Source organism: Adiantum capillus-veneris, chromosome 2 (genome assembly GCF_014529385.1).
Source record: "Adiantum capillus-veneris isolate H3 chromosome 2, ASM1452938v2, whole genome shotgun sequence".
Taxonomy (NCBI): Eukaryota; Viridiplantae; Streptophyta; class Polypodiopsida; order Polypodiales; family Pteridaceae; genus Adiantum; species Adiantum capillus-veneris.
The window spans coordinates 44,410,910-44,436,530 of NC_140932.1; the positions used below are offsets into that span (position 1 = coordinate 44,410,910).

Below are 25,621 nucleotides of genomic sequence, written 5' to 3' on the forward strand. Positions count from 1 at the left end.
TTCAGCCATTTCTCTCCATTTTTTAGCTTCCCATGACTTTGCCTAGGTCCAAGGAGCTCATTTTCAGCATTGGAAGGCATCAAATGCGTGTTTACAGGGCTGTTTTGCTGCGTTTTCAGCGATACGCAGGTTTTGGGCAGCCATGGTAATCTTCCCCTTTTTGCATCTATTCGTTCACAGATGCATTACAGCTCAAGGGCAGAAGAGGGGCCGCTCGATTTATGCTTGGGGGATGCTTCATTGAGAACCTGTCACAGGTTAAGAGCTATGGAGTGCTTTCTTTTCCTCCCATGTACAGTGTGGTGCTAGGAGTGATGCCCTGCACACTACACACTGCTCTCTCTCTCTCTCCCCTTCGTGCAGTTATGTGATGCCCCACAAGAGGGCTCTTCATTTGACTGATGTACAGCTGTGTGGGTTCATGCTTTTGTACTGAGGCAACAGCCTCCTTGAGCAAGAACAAGGGTAGCTAACTGCTACTCCAAAGCAGACCCTCACCGTACAGGTGCGTTTTCAGTGATGTGTATGCGCTGTAAATTGATTGTTTTTCAGCCATACGGACGCTAGAACCATTGGGAATAGTGCCCCACTGGCAGAGGACAATTAGGGGACTGTTTGGGGCTGAAAACAGGGCAAAAACCAGTAAATACAGCGTGCTTAATTTACTGTTTTTGGGCAGGAATCAGAGGGTTTATGCCAATGGAAGTGAGTTCCAGCAGGGGAATTGGTTTCACGTAAGTTTTGGGGCTGTTATGCTGCCGAAATTTGGCCAAATCAAGTGGTATCTAGTTGGATATAGATAAAGGATTCCCAGGACCTTACTTTGTAATTTACCCTCTCAAAGAATAAAGAAATGTCGAAAGGGGCGCCAATTTTGGGGCCTACAGGTTGTCGGCGTCTGCTCGGGGCATTCTAGCTTCCGAACCGTGTGTGTATTCGAGTGTTGATTCCTGTCGCAGGTTCATTTTGCAAAGTGCTCTGTGTGTGTCTAAAGTAAAGAATTTCGGGTGAAAGCCAAAGCCTACCGCCCCACCACGGGCCGGTTTCAAGGTTTCAAAGCTCTAATTGATTCCCAAGTAGCAAACCTTTGAGATTGGACCTTCCATTTAATTAAGTACTCATTATAAGCTTTTTGGCGCGAATGACAAGTACAATGATCTAGAATAGCCTCTGGTTCTCGAGGAATAAACTCAGTTTGCATGTCTTGCCATACATTTTCCTCGATAGGCATAACTCTGTCGATTTCACCTAATTTTTCTTTAACGCAGCTGACATGAAACATTGGATGTACACTAACATCCGAAGGAAGAGCTAGTTTATATGCAACTTTGGCCAATTTTCTTTGTGATCAAGAATGGTCCACAATATCTAGCTAAAGCTTATAATGCTTTCCAGTTCGCATAGTCTTGGAATCTTTGGGTATCTTCAGATAAACCCATTGTCCCACGTCTAGCGTCCTTGGCGATCTCTTTTGATTAGTATAAGTAGTAACTCGGTCATGAGCTGCCCTTATACCATCTTTAGCCAATTCAAGCATTTCTTGCATATCATACAAGAACTCACGAGCTTGGTGATCTTTGACTTTCTCTAAGCCAATAGCAATAGGGGATTTAGGCTCAAATCCATACATCAGCATGAATGGGCTAAATCCAATAGCAGAATGCTTGCTACTATTGAGGCGAACTCTAATTGTGGAAGGTACCTTTTCCAATCAGACTGTCTGTGAGAGACATAAGCCCTCAACATGTCTTCCAACGTTTGATTCATCGGCGAGATCGAAACTCTAATCACTGATCTGAAAAGACCCACGTGCTCAACAAAGTGAGCACTTCAGGCCTGTGCATTCATTTCATTTTTGTTACCCCAGTTGCAGTTGCCCAATCCGGTATGGATCTGCAATCGACTTAAATTTCAAACTGCCATAACTTTTGCACCGTAGCTCCAATCGACGAGCCGTAAAGACAGGCCAATAGAGCCCTTCAAGCCCTACAGTTCTAAATCATAATCCCTCATCTGTGCTCACTTCAAGCATAGTCCATTTTAGCATCATTAAAGCATCAGCTGGCCCTTTTAAGCCGCATCTGGCATACGTTTATAATTAAACTTGGCCTGTTAACAAGCCCTGATCACTAACCATTAATCAAGTAAGCTTCAAATAAGCTTGATGTGCATTTTTCTGGCATCTTTCTTAACATGGGAGCGGGGAGCGGAGCTACACAACACCGCGGTGAACCGTAAAAGGTGGACAATGGCACTCAGTCAAAACTTTTTCCCTCAACGGCTGTGTAACACACAACATCGTTTTCTTCAGTAGCCATCCAGTATGGAATACCCTGGTACTATCTCCCCATTATGTATCCTAGTAAAAACATTAGGAAAATTCGGATAGGTGGCGTACTGATCAACCATATCCTCAAAGCTTCTATGATGGATCGCGGAAATAGCCAAGACGAGGGGCTTCCAAGACAAAGCATCTGCCACTAAGTTTTTATCTCCCTGAACATGGAAATCTGGAAGTGAAACTGTGACAAGATGTTAGCCCACCACATCTGCTTTTCTGAAAGCTGCTTCTGTGACAGGAAGTAGCGTAAACTCTTATGATAAATGAAGACCATGAAATCGGCTCCAAGTAGGTAATGTCGCCACTAAGAGCATAGATCACTGTCAATAGCTCTTTCTTATAAATCTGTGCTACCAATTCTGGCCTTGAAAACATTCTACTTTCATAAGCAATCACATGGCCTTCTTGCATTAAGACCGCTCCCAGACTACGACACAAGCATCACAATAAACTTCAAATGGCTTTTGCAAGTCTGGCAAAGCCAACATTGGTCTAGTTGTCAGATTTTCCATAAGTGTCTGAAAGGCAGCCACCTCTGTCGGTTCCCACAAGAAAGGGACTCCTTTCTACGCCAATATGTGCAAAGGGGAAGCTAGCTCTGCAAACTTCCAAATGAACCGCCGGTAGTAAGAGCACAAGCCTAAGAAGCTTCTAACTTCATGAACATTCTTCAAGTCTAGCCAATCGCGGATAGTCTCAATCTTGGCCGGGTCCATCTGTACTCCTGCTGCTGAGACGATGTGTCCCAGAAAATGTATCTTCGGCAAGAAAACTCGCTCTGTTTGGCATTGATAACTAATCTATGATCACGCAATGCCTGAAAGACTTGTAGCAGATGGTGTCGATGTTCTGCTTCATCCTTGGAGGAAACTATAATAGCATCAAAGAAAGTGCCCACAAAAGATCGATGCTCTTGAAAAATCCTATCCATCATTCGGTTGAAAGTGGCTGGAGCATTGGTAAGTCCAAAAGGCATCACCAAAAATTCGTATAAACCAAAGCTTGTCCAAAAGGCTCTCTTGTAGACATCTCCCGGAGAGATTCTGATATGATGATACCCGCTTTTCAAATCAATCCTGCTGAAACAAGAGAATCCTTGTAGTCGGTCAAGAATATCATCGATCCTTGGAATCAGAAATTTGTTCTTGATAGTGATTTTATTGAGAGCTCTATAGACGATGCACATCCTCCAAGATCCGTCGTTCTCTAGTACTAGTAAAACCGAAGAGCAATAGGGTGAAGTACTCGGCTGGATGAGACCCTTTTCAAGGTCGTCTTTCACTTGTTCATGATTTCTTCATTCTGGGCTCGGCTAACACGTGAAACCCTTTTCAAGGTCGTCTTTCACTTGGTTCATGATTTCTTCATTCTGGGCTCGGCTAACACGGTAAGATGGCCGGTTCGATGGTGTGTTTCCATGAATCAGATCAATAGTATGGTCCTCAAGACGAGATGCGGGTAACTCACTTGGCAGGCCTTCAGAGAAACAATCAGCATGTGTGTGCAGAAAATCTTGGCGTTCTTTGTTTAGTTCAGACATGTTCATTCGATGTTCATCATTCAATTCTTTCAAAAAGATTGAGTAAACAAAAAGACTGGATTTCATAAATTTTGAAATGGCCGAAGCCGATACAATAGGGACAGACTCGCTCTTCAATTTTACATATAGTACAATTTTTCTGCCCTTCTCGTTTGTCAAAGTCGCTTTCTTGGCACAATGTCGACCACGTCGTCCTTCTTATGGTACCAGGGGATTTCTAGGAGAACGTCACACCCTTCCAAAGGCATGATGTAAAAGTCCTCGTGCCCTAAATATCCCTGACAATGCAAACGAAGTTTCTGTTAGAGTTACACCACTGTTGCTTCGCCATTTTGTACGGCTAGTGATTGTCCCGGGTTGGCCACCCATTGCACATCATGTAAATTGAATGGGCGGACACTTTTAGCACGTGTCCGGCCGGTCATTTTTTGAGCCTGACTGGGTGCACACATGTTTAGCCATTTTTGGGCTTATGTTTTTTGCACCAGTTACACATTTTACCCTACCTCAACCTAAGAGTCTATAAATAGAATGCTTAGGGTCTTGTAGTCATTCAGATTGAGATTGTGTATTGAGAGCATCATTTGCAGAGCACTTGTGTTCTCTCTCTCTCTCTCTCTCTCTCTCTCTCTCTCTCTCTCTCTCTCTCTCTCTCTCTCTCTCCCCAACGTTTTCGGCGCGCGTGGCTCACACCCTCTCCGCTGCTCAATCTCACATGGTATCAATCGCCAAAACCCGGAGATTCCTTTGCGATCTCCCTTCCAGAAGCTAGCGGTAGCAGTTTTGAGCCCCTCCGTCGCGGGAAAACTGCAAAACACAGCCCAGTGTTTTCAGCCCTAGTGGTTTTTGCAGTGAAAAGCCAGCGTTTTCGGATATCAACCTTGCGTTTTATGCCTCTGAAGGCATCCTCCTCCCTTTCCCTCTCTTGGTGCCCCATCCTTGCAGAGTATCGCACCAACATGCACCAGATAAGCCCCGTGTTTTTCCAAGCATACCTGCGTTTTTGCGCACATGCTGCGTTTTCTGAGGTTGCTGTGTTTTCAATAAATCTAAGCCTCTTGCACGATTGGGAGTGGCCAGAACGTGTACAGGAGACCCTTCTACTGCTTGGCACTTGCAGATCTACACCTTGGACACTGGACAGGTATCTACACCCAATCAGCACCATTTTGGTACTTATTACTTGCCCTCACCCAGTTTGTTGAGGAGAAGAAGTTGGATTTACACAACCATCCTGTGCAGAGGACACAAGTCCGCACAATCATTGCCTACGATCGACTTTGGTAATGCTTGAATGATTTCACCCATTCGGCTACGAAGCCTTCCCTTCCCACCGCCACTCGGGACCAGATCGACGAGTGGGTGGATCGGGACATATGAGTCTTCACCTTTGTTATGATGAACCTCTCGGACCGCATCACGAAGGAAGTTTCCAAAGAGGAGCATGCACATCCATTGTGGAGACGGATTCTTGACCAGTTTGAGGAGACTTCGTTTGCCAGGCAGATCACACTTAAACAGGAATTATACAACGTCCAATTAAAGGATTTCAACTCACTCGATGGGTTGACTCGCCGCCACCGAGTGACTCGCCACATGCGGAAACTCTCGGGCAACCTTGTCTCTATCGGAGGCGACATCACCTCGGCACGCATGGCCTGTCGCCTCGGCACGCATGGCCGGCCTCTTACTATTCAAGCTTCCCCTACGCTTTGATCCCTACTTCAAAGTTTGCTCACATCTGGACGTACCTCTTTTCCCACCTAGGACGAGATTCTCACTTCCCTCAGAAAGATGAGGGGCACTCCGCATTCGGAACCGGAGGTGCTGTTGATGCAGAAGGAGCTTTGATAGCTCAAGAAGGCAACAAGAAAGGTAAAGGTAAGAAGAAGAAGAAGAACAAGGACATCGAATTTTACCACTACCACAAGAAAGGGCACAGAGAATCAGAATGCAAAAAGAAGAAGCGAGACGAGGCCAACAAGGAGAAACAGACAACCTCAACTGCAGTTGTAGCGTCTCATGAGACGGCAGGAACCGCTCTTGTCGCAACGGCAGACCACGCTCTTGTTACACCACCGTTACTTCGCCATTTATACGGCTAGTGATTGTCCCAGGTTGGCCACCTATCGCACATCATGTAGGTTGCATGGGTGGACACTTTTAGCACGTGTCTCGCCGGTCATTTTTTAGCCTGGCTGGGTGCACACATTTTTAGCCATTTTTTGGGCTTTTATGTTTTTTGCACCAATTACACATTTTGCCTTACCTTAACCTAAGATTCTATAAATAGAATGCTTAGGGTCTTGTAGTCATTCAGATTGAGATTGTGTATTGAGAGCATTATTTGCAGAGCACTTGTGCGCTCTCTCTCTCTCTCTCTCTCTCTCTCTCTCTCTCTCTCTCTCTCTCTCTCTCTCTCTCTCTCTCTCTCATGGGCATGATGTGGGCGCCTTTGAGGATAGTTTCAGGGGAAGAGACATCGTCTTCTACTCTGAGACACATCAGGCCCATGGGCAGTCTATGCCTCACATCAGTGGATACATATGGGAGACTGCCTATAGACAGGAGACACGATCAGAGCACAGAGGGCGGGGATCAGGAGGAGTGGCAGTGTTATTCAGGGAGGAGTTGCAGCCATTGATACATATAGCCCGCAGAGATGAGCAAGCTAGGTACATGTGGGTGAGGCTGAGAGCAGAGACAGACAGATATCTTTACATTGCTATTTGCTACTTTCCCCCGAGCACGTCAGTATATGCACCACCCAGAGGACAGTCCCCTTTCTCTATTTTGGATGATGACATATGGGAGTTCTCTAGAGATGGTGACATCATCATTCTAGGGGATTTCAATGCTAGGACTGCCCATCATCACACAATATTTTATGATACTTCAGAGGAGATGCTGAGAGAGCTGGATGCTGCAGAGATAGGCCTATCCAGAGTATCACAAGATGGAGAACACACTGAGTATGGACGACACTTGATAGACATGGGGACTGCACATGGATTGGCCATCTTGAATGACCTAGAGAGATTTCCCGCCTCAGGGGGTTTTACATGCTTTCCACACAGACATGGAGCCAGCACAGTGGACTATGTCATGGCACAGCCGAGCCTCATCTCTAGTATCCAGGATCTCACGATTGGACCCAGACTTGTTGGTGTGGCAGTGGATCATGCTCTTGTGTCAATGACCATCTCCTTTCAGTTTAGTGTAGCACACAGGCTACGGACAGCAGCCCCTACTCACTACACCTTCACGCGGGAGACAAACTCTGTATACATAGATGGGATCTATAGACGCCTATGCACAGAGGAGCCAGGGCGACCTCTGGAGGAGCTTACTACTATATTGACACAGACACTACATGATGCAGCAGCAGAGGCATACCCACATACCCAGCCTGAGCAGAGACGCCGTTCGGGGAGCATGCCCCAGAACAGTTGGTATGATGAGGAATGCCGGGACACTAGAGCTAGACTTCAGAGGGAGGTGCTTTTGGGGGACATCACTCACAGACAGTCACAGACTGACTTCCGGCGCCTAGTGCGGCGGAAGAAGAGGGCATTTTTGGCTCGGCTAGAGCAGGATCTATATCAACTGTTCTTGAGTCAGGATTCACGTGAGGCATGGCGGCTCTTTCAGGAGCACTCTCCCCCCCCCCCCCCCCCCCCCCCGCCATCACTTCTACAGAGGACTCGGGCCAGTATGCATCATCTCTGTACACAGTTCCTGAGCAGCCCCCCCTTCCCGACCCCCCCGATCCATGCCCACACACATGTGCTTTTTTCACCGCAGAGATGGTGAGGAAGGCCATTGACAGGATGAGGACTGGGAGAGCTTATGATCATGATGGTTTAGTGGCTGAGCATTTCACACATACCAGAGATCTACTAGCAGAGCTTCTAGCAGTGATGTTTAACCGTGCCATGTGTGAGGGCTTGCCTGATACTTGGAGCCTATCTACTATTGTACCTATCTTCAAGTCGGGAGACCCTATGGAACCTGGGAATTATCGCACTATCATGATTGGACACACATTGGCATGGTTGTACGCATCCATTCTTGAGCAGCAGCTGAGTAGATGGGCAGAGAGGGAGGGGATACGCGCAGCCGGGCAGGCAGGGTTCAGGAGGGGTTTTTCTACTCTTGACCATATCTTGACACCCATAGCCATCATTGAGGAGGGTAGATCGCGTGGGAAACGGATCTATTGTAGCTTTGTGGATTTCCGCAAAGCTTTTGACACAGTGCCTAGAGCTAGATTGATGCGCAGATTACAGCAGATGGGAGTACCCACAGAGCGCATATGGGGGGTCATGGCATTATACAGGTCAGTAGTGGGGCAGGTACGCACCTCAGAGGGTCTATCCACCCAGATTCACTCCACTATTGGGGTGAAGCAGGGCTGTCCGCTTTCTCCTACTCTATTTGGTATGTATGTGGATGAGGTTTCTGACTACATTGAGAGAGATGGTGATAGAGGTGCACAGATGGCAGGGACATGGATTCCATTATTGTTATATGTTGATGATATTGTGTTGATCTCCGACTCTCCGGAGGGGATGCAACGTCACTTGGATGCTTTGAATAGGTTTGCTCAAGAAAGTGGTTTGTCCGTCAACCTTGGTAAAACCAAGGTCATGGTATTTAATACCACCCCACAGTGGATCAAGAGGTCAGCACCAACATTCATATACGGCCAGGCGACTGTGGAGTATACAGATGCGTACACTTACCTCGGAGTGGTTTTTAGTGGGCCAACATTTTCATTGAGGAGGGCAGCAGAGACTAGACTGACCAGAGCCCATGCAGCATTGGGTAGATTGGAAAGGATGTGTTCACAGGTTCAGTTTCAGGAGCCTAGGACGAAGCTCTGGCTCTTTGACACTGTGGTGGCTTCTGCATTACTTTATGGAGCTGAGATCTGGGGACCTTCATTAGATCATCACGGGAGGACAGGCCGCAGTGATGGATGGGGGGACATGGAGAAGCCTCTGGTCTCTATGATCTCGCGGCTCATTAGAGCCAAGGCCTCAGTACCACGTGCTATTGTTCGAGCAGAGCTAGCTGCCCCCCCACTAGTGGTGGAGGCGCTCATCAGATCGGTCTCCTTCATACACCGCGTGTGGGAACTTCCTAGAGACAGATATGCTCGCCTTGCACTTGAGTCCTCTCGACAGTTAGCCATGCAGGGAGATACAGCATGCCGGTATGGGGAGATGACATCATGGTTTCAGGCGCATGGGTTCAGCATAGACAGATTCCCTCCCTTCCAGTACTCACTGGATGCACCCTCTCTGACTCTTACACAGTCCGAGATCACCAGGCTCATCCGCCAGGACTTGTGTAACAAACTTGGACACTCCAAGTCAAGAATCAACAGCGACAGCACCAAATAACCACTTCAAAACAATTCACAGATCACAATAGATTTGCACTGGCCCGGCGGAGTTCCGTGCCTAGAGATATTGGCCCCAAAGACTGGCGCCCCTTTCGGTATTTCTTTTTATATTAATCAATCATCAAAGTACAAAAGAGCGGTTAGGGTTTCACTCTCAGACTCTGCGTCCAGATGCCCTGAGAAGTGAGGCCCTCACCACTAATTTAAAGGTTACAAGGGATGCCCAAAAGCAGAGCCCCAAAAGCTTCAAATCAAAAGCAATTGCTCTCTCTCTCTCACAGAGAGTCAAAACATGAAAGCAAAAGCATTCTCTCTCTCTTTCTCATTTAAGTAGAGAAAAAGCGAAATTTGCGTCGCTCATCATTTTCCAAAAAAAAATAAATAAATAAATAAATTTCAGCCTCCGCGATTTCCAGAATTAGGGTTTCTGGCAAAAATTAGGATTTGCAGGAATTTTAGGGTTTCTAGCAGAAATTAGGGTTTCTGCTGTCCGCCACGTCATCACTTTGTGACATATCCCCCTCTTGAAAGCATTGTAATCGACCGCGATTACACCTGCAAAACCGACAAAAGCCATAAACAGTCTTAGCAGACACTGACTGTTAGTACCTACGTACTAGGAACACACATCTAGCACATGTACAAAATCGACAGTCACATCACACGACATCACAGGACATCACCAAACATCACAGGACATCACATGACATTCAACATTCATTCGGATCTTAGACCATGATTTATCGGCAATGTAGCTAGCAATCACATCTAGGTCCAATCGGGACCTCATCGATGTCCGATTGACTAACCCCTATTGCAACCATGTCTATTCGAGATCAATCAGACCAAAATGCTGCAGTCATTTCGGCTATCAGTTCCTGCACTCAAAAGAAGTGAAGAAACAAATCAGTATCATTATCAGGAATTCCATTTCATAAAGTCATCCAGCAGAATACTGTCAGCTCTCAGTATCCCTGAAGCTCAAAGAGACATCAATGACTTTAGTATCAAAATCGAGGCATCTGTTGACAAAGGAGTGGAGTGACTCCCCTCTTGTGCATCCCACTGCACCAGATCTCCGGCCAAGCTGAATTCTGGGTTCCATTTGGAGTAGACTATGCTAAACCAAAACATCGAGGTAAAGTTTCACAATCCGAGGAGTATCTGCTAGGTCCTCCTCCTCCATCCACTTCGCATCAAATGCAGGAAAGTTCTTGAACTTAACCAAGAACCGCCTTCGAACTTTACCTTTCTTCGTATCATTATGTGCCAAAATTGTTCAGGAACAAGGATCTCCTCGTTTTCTTCCACTTTGGGTTGCTCATCAGGCTCCCCATCATCAGGCACATGACCCTTAACAGGTTTCAAGAGACTCACATGCAATGCATTGTGAATCCTCCAAGTATCTTGCAGTTCCAATCGGAAGGAGACATCATTTATCTTGTCAGTGATCTGGAAAGGTCCGTAGTATCACATACTAAGCTTTGGAAAAAGCCTCTCCTTTCCCTTTTTCTTTCGCAGGCGTGCCTTCTCAAAAGTAAGAGCACCCAATCATCCTCCTTCAGTTTCCAGTCGCGACGATGGCGATCCGCTGCAAAGTCTCGCGAACCTTGGCAAAAGCCGTATCCAAGTCTCACGAATATTCATCCGCTTCCAATATCTAATCTTTCGTGCTCAGGAAGGATGGAACCTTCGCAGCACTTTCAACAATCTCACATGGCGTCTTCCCCGTCGAAGAGTGTATCGTGTTATTGTAGGCAAATTCCACCAAAGGTAAGTTCTTTTCCCATTGAGTCTTTTGATGCGAGATACAAGACTTCAATAAATCTAAAATCATTGAATTGGCAATCTCAGATTGCCCGTCAGTCTGCAAGTGGAACGATGACGAGAACTGCAACCGCGTGCCAATGTTCTCCCAAATTGCCTTCCAAAACAAACTCATAAATCTGGGGTCTCTGTCGGAGACAATCGTCTCAGGCGTGCCATGTAATCGGAAAATCATCGTGATCATTCTGTATTCTCGGGAGATCAAAAAAAATGAAATCCATTTCAATATTTTCCCAGGGGCGGGTGGGTATGGGTAAAGGCTGTAACAATCCCTGTGCCTTATGCCTGTCAAACTTGACCTTCTGGCATACCAAGCAACTGCCCACAAACTCTTCCACATCCTTCTTCAGTCTCCGCCAAAAGAAATCTCTCTCTACCCCTTTCATGGTGGTAGCAATGCCGCGGTGACCCGTAAAAGGTGGACAGTGGCAATCAGTCATAACCTTTTCCCTCAACGGCTGTGTAACGCACAACATAGTCTTTTTCATCAAGTAGCCTTCCCGAAGGGAGTATCCAGCTACTGTCTCCCCATCCCGTATCCGTGTGAAAATATCTGCAAAATCTGTATCTGTGGCACACTGATCGACCATATCCTCGAAGCTCCTATGATGTATCGCGGAAATAGCCAGAACCAACGGTTTTCGAGACAAAGCATCTGCCACCACATTCTTCTGTCCCTGCACATGGACAATCTGGAAGTGGAACTGTGACAAGATGTTCACCCACCGCATCTACTTTTCCGAAAGCTGCTTCTGTGACAAGAAGTAGCGCAAACTCTGATAATCTGTAAAGACAGTAAAATCCGCTCCGAGTAGGTAATGCCGCCACTGAGTAAGAGCGTGGATAACCGCCAAAAGCTCTTTCCCATACATCTGTGCTGTCATCTCCGGCCTAGAGAACAAACGGCTCTCGTAAGCTATGACATGGCCTTCTTGCATCAAGACCGTACCCAGACTACGACCACAAGCATCACAAAATACTTCAAATGACTTCTGCAAGTCCGGCAAAGTCAAATCTGGTCCTGTAGTGAATTTCTCTTTCAATGTCTGAAAGACAGTCACCTCTGTGGGTCCCCACGAAAAAGGTACTCCTTTCTGTGTCAAGGTATGCAAAGGGGAAGCAACCTCTGCAAACTTTCGTATGAACCGCCTGTAGTACGAACACAGTCCCAAGAAGCTTCTAACTTCATGGACATTCCTCAAATCGGGCCAATCACGGATAGTCTCTATCTTGGCCGGGTTCATTTGCACTCCTGCTGTTGACACAATATGTCCCAAAAAATGTATCTCTGGTAGGAAAAAATCACTTTTCGTAGCATTAATCACTAATGTGTGATCTCGTAATGCCTGAAAGACTTGAAGCAGATGATCTCTGTGTTCTGTCTCATTCTTGGAGAAAACAATGATGTCGTCAAAGAAAGTGCCAACAAATAGCCTGTACTCTCGAAAAATCCTATCCATCATCCGGTTAAATGTCGCAGGAGCATTGGTTAAGCCAAAAGGCATCACCAAAAACTCAAATAACCCAAAAGTCGTCCGAAAAGCTGTCTTGTAGACATCTCCTGGCGCTATCCTGATCTGATGATATCCACTCTTCAAGTCAATCCTGCTAAAGCACGAGGATCCCTGTAACCTGTCGAGTATATCATCGATCCTAGGAATCGAAAATCTGTTCTTGATGGTGATTTCGTTGAGAGTACTATAATCGATGCACATTCTCCAAGATCCGTCTTTCTTCAAAACCAACAACACTAGAGAGCAATACGGTGAAGTACTAGGCTGGACAAGACCCTTTTCCAAGAGGTCTTTCACTGGGTTCATAATCTTTTCATTCTGTACTCGGCTCACACGATAAGGTGGCCGATTCGGTGGCGTGCTTCCAGATATCAGATCAATGGTATGATCTTCAGGCCCTCTCAAAAGCAATCGGCATGAGCGTGGAGAAAAAAATATTGGCATTCTTTTCTTCAGGTCAAAACATATTCAACTTTTATCCATGGTTCAGTTCTCCCAAAAGAATGAGTAAGAAAACTGAAGTTCATCAAGTACAATCTCTAAGCCCTTCATTTATCAAAGTCGCTTTCTCGGCCCGGTAGTCAACCACGGCGTAGTTCTTGTGGTACCAAGGGATCCCGAGTAGAACGTCACTCGCGTGCCCTGAACACCCCTGTCATTGCAAACAAAGTTTGCCAATGCTCGGTGTAATGGCAACATCCCATCCGGGTGCCAGTCGAACTACCTCCGCCTGTGGCGTCAGTCTGTCAGGCGTAGTTCCAAATCGAGCCGCCAAAAAGAAGTTGGCCTTGGCTCCTTCAAAAGAGCTTCCTGATCCTTCACTTTGCCCCGAAAGCGGCAAAGTTTGTACTTTCATTCATTAGATTCGGTGCAGGTCCCACGCCATGTGGTACGAGTTCTGCTTTTCTATCTGCCTTTTCTGCCACATTCCTTAGCTGCTCTCGAACTCTCAGACCTGTCGTCGTCTTTATCATTCTGTTCTTTCTGTGCCTTATCAGTGCACTTTGCGGAAATATGTCCATGTTCCCCGCATCCAAAGCACTTCCCCTCTCTAATGAAGCGAGCTCTCTTCTCAGGAGTAAGCTTGGGTCGTGCATCTTTTTTCTCTGGGTTGCTCTTTTTCTTTCTACTTTCATTCCCAGAAGTATGTTCTGCTCGTTGTGCCATCGCCTCATCTGTGGGGTAGGTCAGACTGCCAGAGTGAATGGCAAAGCCCCGCTTCGCATGACTCATCAACTCCTGAACAGAAGCTGACTTCTGTTCCAAGCAGTGATTTCGGATCTCTATAGGTAGACCCAAGGTAAACCGCTCAATCTGTTCTCGGAACGAGATCTTCTTGAATGAAGAGGCGGGTAGAAAAGAGCTCCAGAATCTTTCACAATAAGAATTCACTGTATCGCTCTTGGTCATCCGGAGATGGTTCCAAGCAGCTCGTATATCTCGCTCAAACTCTTAAGTCAACCAAGAAGAAATAAAAAGCCTCTTGAATTTCAGCCATGTAACTGGCACAGTCTTGCTTAATAAAAGCGTGGACCACCAAGTACGAGCATTCCCCTTAAAGTAAGAGGCAGCTCTCCGAATCTTGGAGTGCTCTGAATAGCGTCCTCCCGCGAAAGCGATGTCAAACTGCTGTATAAAAGACAAAGCCTTCGAAGCATCTGAGTATCCTGAAAAGTATCAAACTTGATCGAGTGGCCACCTTCCTTAAACTCTCGGACTTTCTTGCTTTTATCTTCGAGAAAGTCATACTGGTTGGCTTTGTAAAAATTCTTCTTGTTCGCATAAAACTTTCCGTCATCGGAATCTGAGCTGTCTATAGACGAGTCCTCAGTAGAACTGTCAGTCTCTGGGCGAGATTTAGCCTTCTTTGCCTTTCTCTTGCCCTTTCCAAAGCGTTGCTTCTTGCTTCGCTTTTTACCTTTTCTGTCTTCTTCGCTCGAATCCGAGGAGCTAGAAGAACTGTAAGAAGAAGAAGAACTGGGTAGGTCTTCAAACTTGACGCGCTTCTTCAATTTCTTTGCCTTGTCAAATGTCGACCGACGACCCAAATATCCCGGGAAGTCAGTGCCTTTCTTCTGCTTTTTGCCGTGCTTTTTGGCTTTCTTTTGCGTGTCAAAAAGCTGAGCAATCCGTGCATCAACCACGTTCTCCAGTTCCTTCTCCGTATATTTCTTGGAGGCAGAAGGTTTCTTGAGAGCGGGTTTCGGGAGTGGTGTTGTGGTTCTCTGCCACTCCATCTGTACCTCTTCCAAAGAGGTCTGGTTCATATATTTTGCCATCTTCGGGTCCTTGGCAAAATTGAGCATCATCTTTGTTGCATCGCCGATCAACTGGCGACGCTCTATCTCTCGCCGCTCCGCCTAAGTAGGCCAAGGCGGGCCATACTCTCTGCCTGAATCTTCGTTGTGATCCCAGCCCGCATCTCCAGATGCAAAGGGAGTCGACTGATCATTGCCTGAAGCCATAGGTGCCGCGGAAAAAAAATTCGGGGATCGGATTTCTCGTAGAAGAGAAATCGGCCGTGCTCTGATACCACTGTAACAAACTTGGACACTCCAAGTCAAGAATCAACCGCGATAGCACCAAATAACCACTTCAAAACAATTCACAGATCACAATAGATTTGTACTAGCCCGGCGGAGTTCCGTGCCTAGAGATATTGGCCCCAAAGACTGGCGCCCCTTTCGGTATTTCTTTTTATATTAATCAATCATCAAAGTACAAAAGAGCGGTTAGGGTTTCACTCTCAGACTCTGCGTCCAGATGCCCTCAGAAGTGAGGCCCTCACCACTAATTTAAAGGTTACAAGGGATGCCCAAAAGCAGAGCCCCAAAAGCTTCAAATCAAAAGCAATTGCTCTCTCTCTCTCACAGAGAGTCAAAACATGAAAGCAAAAGCATTCTCTCTCTCTTTCTCATTTAAGTAGAGAAAAAGCGAAATTTGCGTCGCTCATCATTTTCCAAAAAAAAATAATAATAATAATTTCAGCCTCTGCGATTTCCGGAAATTAGGGTTTCTGGCAAAAATTAGGGTTTGCAGGAATTTTAGGGTTTCTGGCAGAAATTAGGGTTTCTGATGTCCGCCACGTCATCACTTTGTGACAACTTGACTCAGCTAGACACCAGGAGGACATGGATACAGCCAGCACAGGAGCTGGACACGAAGATGGCTTTCTACAGAGAGCATCTCCTCCAGCTTACGGTTGATGGCTTTGTGACGAGGCCGAGATACATGGACACCCACTTGTCTCATGGGATACGATGTGCTATCGGCCAGATACGTACATCTTCACACCAGCTGCGGATCGAGACTGGGAGATACAGCAGAGGCCAGGACATGCCCCCTGTGTGACATCGAGCCAGAGACAGAGTTGCACTACACATGCCACTGCCCCGTCTACTATGAGATACGAGGCCGCTTCCATTGCTTGTTCAGAGAGTGCTTTGGACCATTCTCCAGAGTCATGCAGTACGAGGATCAGAGATCCTTGGGCTTGTTTTTGCTCGAGCTACGCAGACACAAAGAGAGCCTGATGAGAGGAGAGGCTAGCCAGTCCCAGAGACAGATCACAGATTTCTTTAGAGCTGTCACTAGACACCCGGAGGAGTTACTACCACAGCAGAGCTTGTCGTCTCACAACGGAGGCACACTGATCGACCGAGCGACTGAGCTTGGAAGATCCAGACGTCCACGACTGCGGAGGACTACACAGCATCGACGGAGGCTGCATCAGAGGATTCGGATCACTTTGGCTCGACATGCACGACGCCCGGTCAGACTACTGACCATGGAGGAGATTGATGAGATCCGCCAGCGACCGATGCTGGATCTCTTGTGATCTAGATATCCCAGCTAGCTGCTGTTCACACCTAGTAGTTTAGGATTCCATAGTATTTTATTGTGGCATTTGTCATTTCATTTTTGTCTTTGTTGTCATCTTGTTACTTTGACTATGACTTTGTATCAGATCCACCACATTGTAACTTTCTGGTCTCATAGGTCACTTTGGCCTTTTGAAGACGTTAATATAACATTTCATTTCATTTCATTTCTCTCTCTCTCTCTCTCTCTCTCTCTCTCTCTCTCTCTCTCTCTCTCTCTCTCTCTCTCTCTCTCTCTCTCTCTCTCTCTCTCTCTCTCTCTCTCTCTCTCTCTCTCTCTCTCTCTCTCTCTCTCTCCTCTCTCTCTCTCTCTCTCTCTCTCTCTCTCTCTCTCTCTCTCTCTCTCTCTCTCTCTCTCTCAGAAGAGCAGAAGAGACCAGACTGACGCAGCATTGGGTAGATTGGAGAGGATGTGTTCGCAGGTTCAGTTTCAGGAACCCCGGACGAAGCTTTGGCTCTTTGACACCTTGGTGGCCTCAGCATTGCTCTATGGGGCTGAGATATGGGGACCTTCATTGGATCACCAAGGGAGGCCGGGTCGCACAGACGGATGGGGGAACATGGAGAAGCCTCTCGTCTCTATGATCTCGCGGCTCATTAGAGCCAAGGCATCAGTACCACGGGCCATTATCCGAGCAGAGCTGGCGGCCCCCCCACTAGTGGTAGAGGCGCTCACCAAATTAGTCTCCTTCAAAAACCGCACATGGGAACTCCCCAGAGACAGATATGCTTGCATAGCACTTGAGTCCTCCCGACAGTTAGCCATACAAGGAGATACAACATGCTGGTATGGGGAGATGACATCATGGTTTCAGGCGCATGGGTTCAGCATAGACTGGCTGCCACCATTCCAGTACTCATTGGATGCACCATCTCTCATTCTTACACAGTCGGAGATCACCAAGCTCATCCGCCAAGACCTGACCCAGCTAGACACCAGGAGGACATGGATACAACCAGCACAAGAACTGGGCACGTAGATGGCTTTCTACAGAGACCACCTTCTCCAGCTTACGGAAGATGGTTTTGTGATGAGACCCAGATACATGGATACCCACCTGTCTCATGGGATACGGTGTGCTATTGGCCAGTTACGCACATCGTCTCACCAGCTGCGGATTGAAACCGGGAGATACAGCGGAGTACCAGCAGAGGCCAGGACATGCCCCTTGTGTGACCTGGAACCTAAGACAGAGTTGCATTATACATGCCGCTGCCCCGTCTACTACGAGATACGAGGCCGCTTCCATTGCTTGTTCAGAGAGGGTTTTGGACCACTCTCAAGAGTAATGGGATACGAAGATCAAAGATGCTTGGGTTTGTTCTTGCTCGAGCTGCGCAGACACAGAGAAAGCCTGATGAATGGCAAGGCTAACCAGTCTCAAAGACGGATTACAGACTTCTTCAGAGCAGACACGGGACAGCCGCAAGAGCCACTCCCACAGCAGAGCTCCCCCCCGTCTCACACCAGAGGCACATTGATTGACCGAGCAACTGAACTGGGGAAATCCAGGCGCCCACGACTGCGCAAGACTACACAGCATCGACGGAGGCTACGTCAAAAGATTCAGAGCACGCTGGCCAGGCATGCACGACGCCCGGTCAGACTACTAACCATGGAGGAAATTGATGAGATTCGCCAGCGACCGATGCTAGATCTTTTGTGATTCAGCTATCCCAACTAGCCGCCCATTTTTGCTTAGTTTTCGGCTTAGCTCACATCGACCAATCTAGAATTACATAATATATATATCTTTGTTTTGTACTGTTGATTAGGTTATTTTGTTACTCTGACTTTGTATCAGATCCACCACCTTGTAACTTTCTGGTCTCATAGGTCACTATGGCCTTTTGTTGATATAACATTTCATTTCTCTCTCTCTCTCTCTCTCTCTCTCTCTCTCTCTCTCTCTCTCTCTCTCTCTCTCTCTCTCTCTCTCTCTCTCTCTCTCTCTCTCTCTCTCTCTCTCTCTCTCTCTCTCTCTCTCTCTCTCTGAGTCAAGATTTCATCAGTCGGGTAAGTCAAATTCCCCGAATGTATCGAGAACCCCCGTTTCGCATTACCCATTAGTTCTTGAATAGAGTCCGACTTTTGTTCAAAGCAATAATCTCGGATCTCTGTAGGGAGTCCGCAGCAAAACTACTTAATCTGTTCCTTAAAGGTGACCTTCTTAAACGAAGAGGTCAGTAGAAAAGAACCCCAACACTTCTCGCAATATGCATCCAAAGAATCTCCCTTGGTCATTCGAAGATGGTTCCAAGCGGTTCTTACATCTCGTTCGTACTCCCGAGTCAACCAAGAAGAAATAAAAAGCCGTTTGAATTTCAACCACATGACTGGGGCTTCTTTCGTCAGAAGAAGAGTGGACCACCATGTTCGAGCATTTCCTTTTAAAATGATGTAGCCCTCCGATCTTGGAGTGCTCTGAGTAATGCCCTCCAGAGAAGGCTATGTCAAACTGCTAGATGAAGGCCAAAGCCCTCGGAGCGTCTTGGAATCCAGAAAAGGATTCAAATTTTATTGACTATCCACCCTCTTTGAATTCCTTTGTCTTCTTGCTCTTATCTTCGAGGAAGTCGTATTGGTTGGCTCTGTAAAGTGCTTCTTCCTCACATAAAACATGTAGTCGTCGAAGTCCAAACTGTCATAGAATGACTCCTCTGTAGAGCTATCACAAATTGGTCGGAATATGAGTTTCTATGCCTTTTTCTTGTTCTTTCCAAAGCTTTGCTTTTTGCTTTGCTTCTTGCCCTTTCTGTCCTCCTCGCTCGAGTCAGAAGAGCTAGAAGAACTATCAGAAGAAGAGGAAGAAGAACTCGATAGTCCTTCAAAATGCACATGCTTCTTTTGCTTCCTTGCAGATGCAAAAGAAGACTGAGGGCCCAAGTAACTAGAGTAGTCAGTTCCCTTCTTGCGCTTCTTCAAATGCTTTTTCGATTGATTCTTCATGTCCAAAAGCTGACTGGTCTGGGTCTGAACCATCTCTTGAAGTTCTTTCTGTAAACATACTCGGAGTAGGAGGTTTCTTGATTGCCGGTTTGATTGGTGGTTCCATGGCTTTCTGCCACTGAATATGCACTCAAGCCATGGACTGCTGGGTCAACAAATTGGGAATCTTTAGCAAACTGAAGCATTTGCTTTGTGCACTCATCAACCTGTTGCGGACGTTACATCTCCAAAAGTTCATATGTGTAGGCCAAAGTAGTCTAAATCGCTTGAATTCGCCGTATTGCCTCCTTCTGCCTCTGCAATTACAGAAGAGGTCAATTGCTTCTTTTTAGAATCCATAGGTGTCGTGAGAAAAGGGATCGTGCTCTGATACCATTGTAACAAACTTGGACACTCCAAGTCAAGATTTTGAGGACGCAGATGCTCTGAGAAGTAAGCCCCCTTGGGTCACTTATAAAGGTTTACAAGGGTTGCTAAAAGCAGAGCCCCAAAAGCATTTAACTCAAAAGCAATTAAGTCACGTGTACATCTAACCCTATGTGCACGTGGACAAGCTACTTCATGACATGGGTTCAGTTCAGTTAGATTAGGAAGTGATCTAGCACTTTTGTGAGTCTGTTCGCAAACCGTGCATGTCCAGACACTTAGATTAGATGCATATCCTCTAGTTGCACACAGCATGATCATCAGATTTCCATCAGAACCCATCAAGAGCATTTTTATACTGCATAGACCTTTTTCCCCTATTTTTGACATTTTTCACTTATTATTTTTAGGTGATTTTTGTTGGGAACTCGGTAGGGCAATTTGACTAGCCAAGTATATATAGAAACCTAGCGCTAGCACTTTCTGGCAGAAGAGGCAGTAGGAGCACTTGCTCAACAGGTAACTTCTCAGCAAGACCAACCCCTGCAACTGACCTAGCGTTTTCAGCCCAACTAAGAAGTTAGCGTTTTTGCAAGACAGATCAGCCCTGGCGTTTTGTACAGCAGATCAGCGCGGCGACCCCAGAAGACAATAGATTCCCCGCGTTAGCAGATTTCCACCACACAAACACGCTGGCAAATAGGTATCCCAACACCTCTGGCAGTAGTCATCCAAAGTATCCTTAGTCATTCTCAAATAATGTCAAGCCGTGATGACATCTTCTTCATATTCTTCCGTTATCAAGACATAAGTGAAAACTCTCTTAAATTTTACCCACTTCTTAGGTGCTTCTCTGCGCAACAACAGAGCAGACCATGTTACAGACTTGGGCACCCAAGTCGAAAATTTGACACGACAGACGAGAGAATCGCTTTACTTCACAATTTTAAAATTAGAGTCAACATGGCCCGGCGTAGTTCCATGCGCAGAGGTATTGGCCCCAAAATCTGGCGTCCCTTTCGGTATTTATTTTTATATTAATGCTTGAGCAAAGTACAACACCCAAGGGACCTCTACTCTCAAACTTAACGTCCAGATGTACAAAGTGAGGCCCCAAAGGGTCTATTTATTCTTACAAGGGATGCCCAAGAAGCAATTAAACTCAAAAGCAACTTGTTCCAGACGCATCTAGTCTAAAATCTGTCATCAAAAGCAATCGCTAAAAATTATGGAATTTCATACAGTTTGCCACGTCAGTTGCTGTCAACGCATAATGCGGATATCGGTATTGTTTGCCACGTCAGCTTGTCAACGCAAATTCTGAGCATGTTCGTACCACTTGCTGCCACGTCATTGCTTCTCTGTTCGGGCAGTATTGCCACGTCATCATTTTGTGGCATACCTTCCTCTTGAAAGAATTGTAACCGCCCTCGATCACGCCTACAAAATCAGACATAAGTTTTAAACTAGTTCACTAGACAGTAACTCTAAGTACCGACGCACTAGACGACCCAAATCCTGCACTTGTACAAAGACGACAGTCACATTACATTCACATGACATTCAGATCGTATCACATAGAATCCATTCTGATCTAAGACCATGATTCCTGGCAACATATTTAGCAATTGCATCTAGATCCGCGCCGGACCTCACTGATGTCGGATTAACTAATCCCATATAGCGATCATGTCCATAGATTTCTCGAGACCGAATTGCCGTAGTCATTTCGTCAATCATTCCATCTACACTTAAACACAGTACAGTGTGAGTAATCATTTTCGGGAATTCAAATCCATCAATCAAACACTTAGTTCATACTGAACAGAGAGTTTCAATCATTCACTTCTAGCTATGTGGCCATCTCATCCCTCGCAAACTCTTGATGCACTCATGACAGTACTAGGTGAAGTTCAAGAACTACTCTACCTTGGACACACAATGGATGACCAAGCAGATATTAGCATCTTATCCCAAGATACTGGAAAGATATGTACAAGCACTACAATTGTAGATAACTGTTTAGAAGCCAGAATGAGGTTACGAAATGGGCTATTTTCTTATTTTGAGTAATTTCTATTTAATGAAATTGCTTTGGTCTTCATGAGCCAGCTTCAACAAGTGGACTCGTCTCTATATTGGAAGACAGCTTCTTGTGTGCTCCAATGTAGCACTTTGTTGCTCCCCTTGTGGCTTTCTTGTACAATCTCTTGGTGAGGCCAGCTCTTTCTTCTCCCTCCTCTTTGTCTCTGTTTATCCATTACCTTTTGCTATCAGATATATACCAGTTGGCCATACGCCCGATGTCCTCTGCCATGCTCCTTTGTTCTTTTCACCGTTGGTGGCCTTTGGTGGTTTCATTTTTCAATACACAATTGCAGAGCGTGGTTTTGATGGAAGCGCCTATCTTTCAAAGGCTGTTGTCATCCTCTCAACTTCGCTAGCGATGGCACTTTTTACTCTCTTTAGGAGAGGTTTTTTTCCTTGGCTTTCAGTTTTTACAGTTTGTCCGTGTGGCTGGTTATATCCAATCTTTCCAGTTTCCAGTTTGTTGCCTTCAATCCCGCTTTGTAAACAGTTATGCACTTGCCCTTAGAATCGGCATCATTAGGGGTTCTGAAAGATCTTATAAAAATCAGCCTCTTTCTTTGCTAAAACAGGCCGAATTCAGACTGTGTAAAACGTTAATGAAAATCTCTCTCTCTCTCTCTCTCTCTCTCTCTCTCTCTCTCTCTCTCTCTCTCTCACCTTCTTGTATGCCTTTTTAGCAAGATATTCCATAATTTCGTGATCTTCAGGTGTGCGGTGACCTCGATTTGCAGGTTCAGAGTCCTCATCACTCTCATTTGAGGGCTCGTCATCACTACTATCTCTGCTTCCCTTGCCATGGTGACTGCTCCTGTGTGAGCTAGATCTCTTCGGATGCCGGCGGTGTTTGCTTTCGTCATCGACATCGTCATCGTCATCGTCATCGCTGCTGCTGTGTCTCCTACTCTTTCTGCGTCTACTTCTCCTATCGGTATCTGATTCCTCTCGCGACTTGCGCTTACTCTCTTTTGCCATTCTCACAGATAAAAGCTGTTAGGCAGGAACTAATTAAAAGCTAAACCTTTAGTAGAATTTGATGTGCACCCCCAAATAGGCCCTCTAAATTAGAGGGCCTTCTAAATTGGAGGGGCCCTCTTATGATGGTAAAGGGGCCTCGTACACCACCTACAAAGCATACACAGCTGCTAGCATTTTCAATTGAAGCCAAAAGCAGACTTGTTATAGACGGTCAAAAGTATAGATGACCTCAGGCCTAGGGGTCGATTGAGGGCCCCCCTACCTTAGAGGTGCCACATTTGTAGGGATGCTTCTAAAACGTTGGGAAAACTCTATGGGACAAATTTTTCTTGATTGGAGGGCCCTCCAAAAGTACCTATAGAGGGTCTATGGGGGAGCTCTCTAATGTGGTTTGGTTGTCACCATTGGAATTCCATAAATCCAACACCCTTGAGCTAGATTTGGGTGCCCTATTGGAAGCCGACTTATTAAAAGACCAATGTAAACAAGTGATTAAATCACCAAGCATGCCCACGTGGAAATGAGTGGAGCTATACTAGGTACTATTTCCTAGTTCTTAAAGTTTCTTGGTAAATACAATACACACGAGTCGTATTATTGCTCAACTTTTCTTAAAGCTTCTTATTTAAAGATCAACTAACATCTTAGTGGGTGATTGATTCCATCAAAGTGCTCATGATTTGGTGGCCAAGCACTCATATTTTGATGTTTACACATTAAAGGATCGCAATAGGACAAGTTGAAGAGACTAATAACATTATGCAAACTTCTTGCACTTCAAGCCCTTTTCCATGTGTGGTGCTTGCATTGCAATTCTCTTCTAGAGGTTGAGGCAAGTAAAAATTCTTATTTAGACACCAAGTGGCTGGTAAGGGTAATTGTTGCATAATCTGTCCTCATATGCATGGTTTGAAAGGGTTCACCTTTATATTTTGAAATATTTATGTCTCTTCTCCAGTAAAGGCTCACACCCACTCAAAAGTAGCCCTCCTTTTGGCTTTCTAAACCAAGCCATGGTGAAGAAAAGAGATACGAGTACAATCGAATGTTTTATTGTTCTTTGTCTTGCATAGAGACTTATTTAAGCATGAACTTTTGGGAACATATGGACCCTCATATAAGGCTTGTCCATTAGTGCCACATGGCAAGTTCATGATGGCAATTTTTTTCTTCCTATTTCTTCTAAGAGAGCCTTTAGCTAAGCATTGTCTATCAATGTCTTCACTTGTATGACCTACCATAAGAAAATATAATTCAACCATTTTGTATGTCACTCATGCAATCAATATTGACAAAAACACAACAAAATAATGATATTTATTTTTCTCCACAATTATCTATTTTCAATAGTAAATTCTTAGGTAGTGTTTTGAAGCTCCACTTTGTGAGAGTGTGGATGTGTGAAAGTGTGTGTGTGTGTGTGTGTGTGTAAAAAAAGAGAAAAAGTTAAAAAAATGTAATTTGTGTATGTTGAACGAGCTAGAAAAAATCCAAGAAGACCTCCAGTGAATATGCAAAGCCTTTGAACATTTCAAAACGGCAGATATAAGCACTTGAGAGAGCATTTTCTTGTTTCATTGATGATCGCAAGCACTTTGATTGACTTTAAAGCAAATTTTTTAACATTTTGTGATTGCTCCTCGAGAGTGTAAGTGATGCATGAATTGTCTTTGTTGCTTTTCATCACTTGCTTGCATCGTTTTCTTCAAAGTAAGTTGCTCGTAGTTGTGATTGGAACTATTGAGATGAGGAAGCTTGTTGTTCTTGCATCTTTAGCAAAGAGAGAGCCTTCTAAAAGCAATCTTATTAAGAGTCTTCATGCGAAAATTTATTTGATTTGCCCATAAGAAGCATTCTTCTTTTCTTCTACACACTGTCATCGAGTGTTTTCAAAGCTCTGATACCACTGTCGGCTTTTTGAAATCTTCAACACAACTTTGATTGATTAAATCAAAATAAATTCAGCTGAACAATTGATTGGATAATCACAACACATAAAGAGAGCAACAAAAACAAGAATTAAAACACAGACACCACACTGGGTGCCAACCATCCCCCTCAATCAAGATGATTGAATCATTGCCTTCTACTTCTTTATTATCTCATGGATCATGAATTATAATAGTGTAAACATATGAAAGGTAAGAGAGCAAAAGCTACACAATCAAGAGAGTGTATGCCATGATTAAGAGAGAAAACTAGTATAGAAGAGGAAAAAAGAGTATCTTCTGTAGCTTTGCTTTGATGGATTTTTTTATAGCTCCGTTGGCTTTGAAAGGGGAGTAAAACAACAAGTCGCCTACTTGCGAATGCTCTCGAAGTGCTCGTCTTCCTCGTGAAGAGTCAAGAAGCTAATTCCTACTGAAAAAGTGCAGTGCACGTGAAGACACGATTTCAAATTTCTCTTTCTCTCAGAGGCACTTGTGTTCCTTGTGAAGAGTCAAGAAGCTAATTCTTGCTGAAAAAGTGTGGTGTGCGTGAAGGCACACTTTTGGGATACTTCATGCATGCATCCAAGAATAAAAGTGGTTGCTTTTCACTTTAACTCTAAGAATAGTAGATAAAGGAGAGTTCTATTTACATTGCTTCTTTTGAATGTTTTTTGAGAATAAAACATATGCAAAATTGATAATTGTCCAAAAGTAGTAATAGTGATAATAGTTGGGGTAAAGGCGGAATGTGCCTTGCCCTAGGATGGACGTCCAGTGCCCGTCGTCCACTCACCT

General features: G+C 45.3%; 1 protein-coding gene across 1 annotated transcript in view; it reads right to left on the minus strand.

Annotated features, from left to right (window-relative positions):
- Positions 1-22,934, minus strand: part of LOC147462684 (cactus-binding carboxy-terminal, cactin) — a 40,994-nt gene extending 18,060 nt beyond the window's left edge. Inside the window, exon 1 of the mRNA XM_086484855.1 lies at positions 22,578-22,934. Coding sequence (XP_086340981.1) covers positions 22,578-22,892 — 315 coding nt within the window. The 5' untranslated portion in view covers positions 22,893-22,934. The remainder of the gene's footprint in view (positions 1-22,577) is intronic.
- Positions 22,935-25,621: the final 2,687 nt, after the last annotated feature.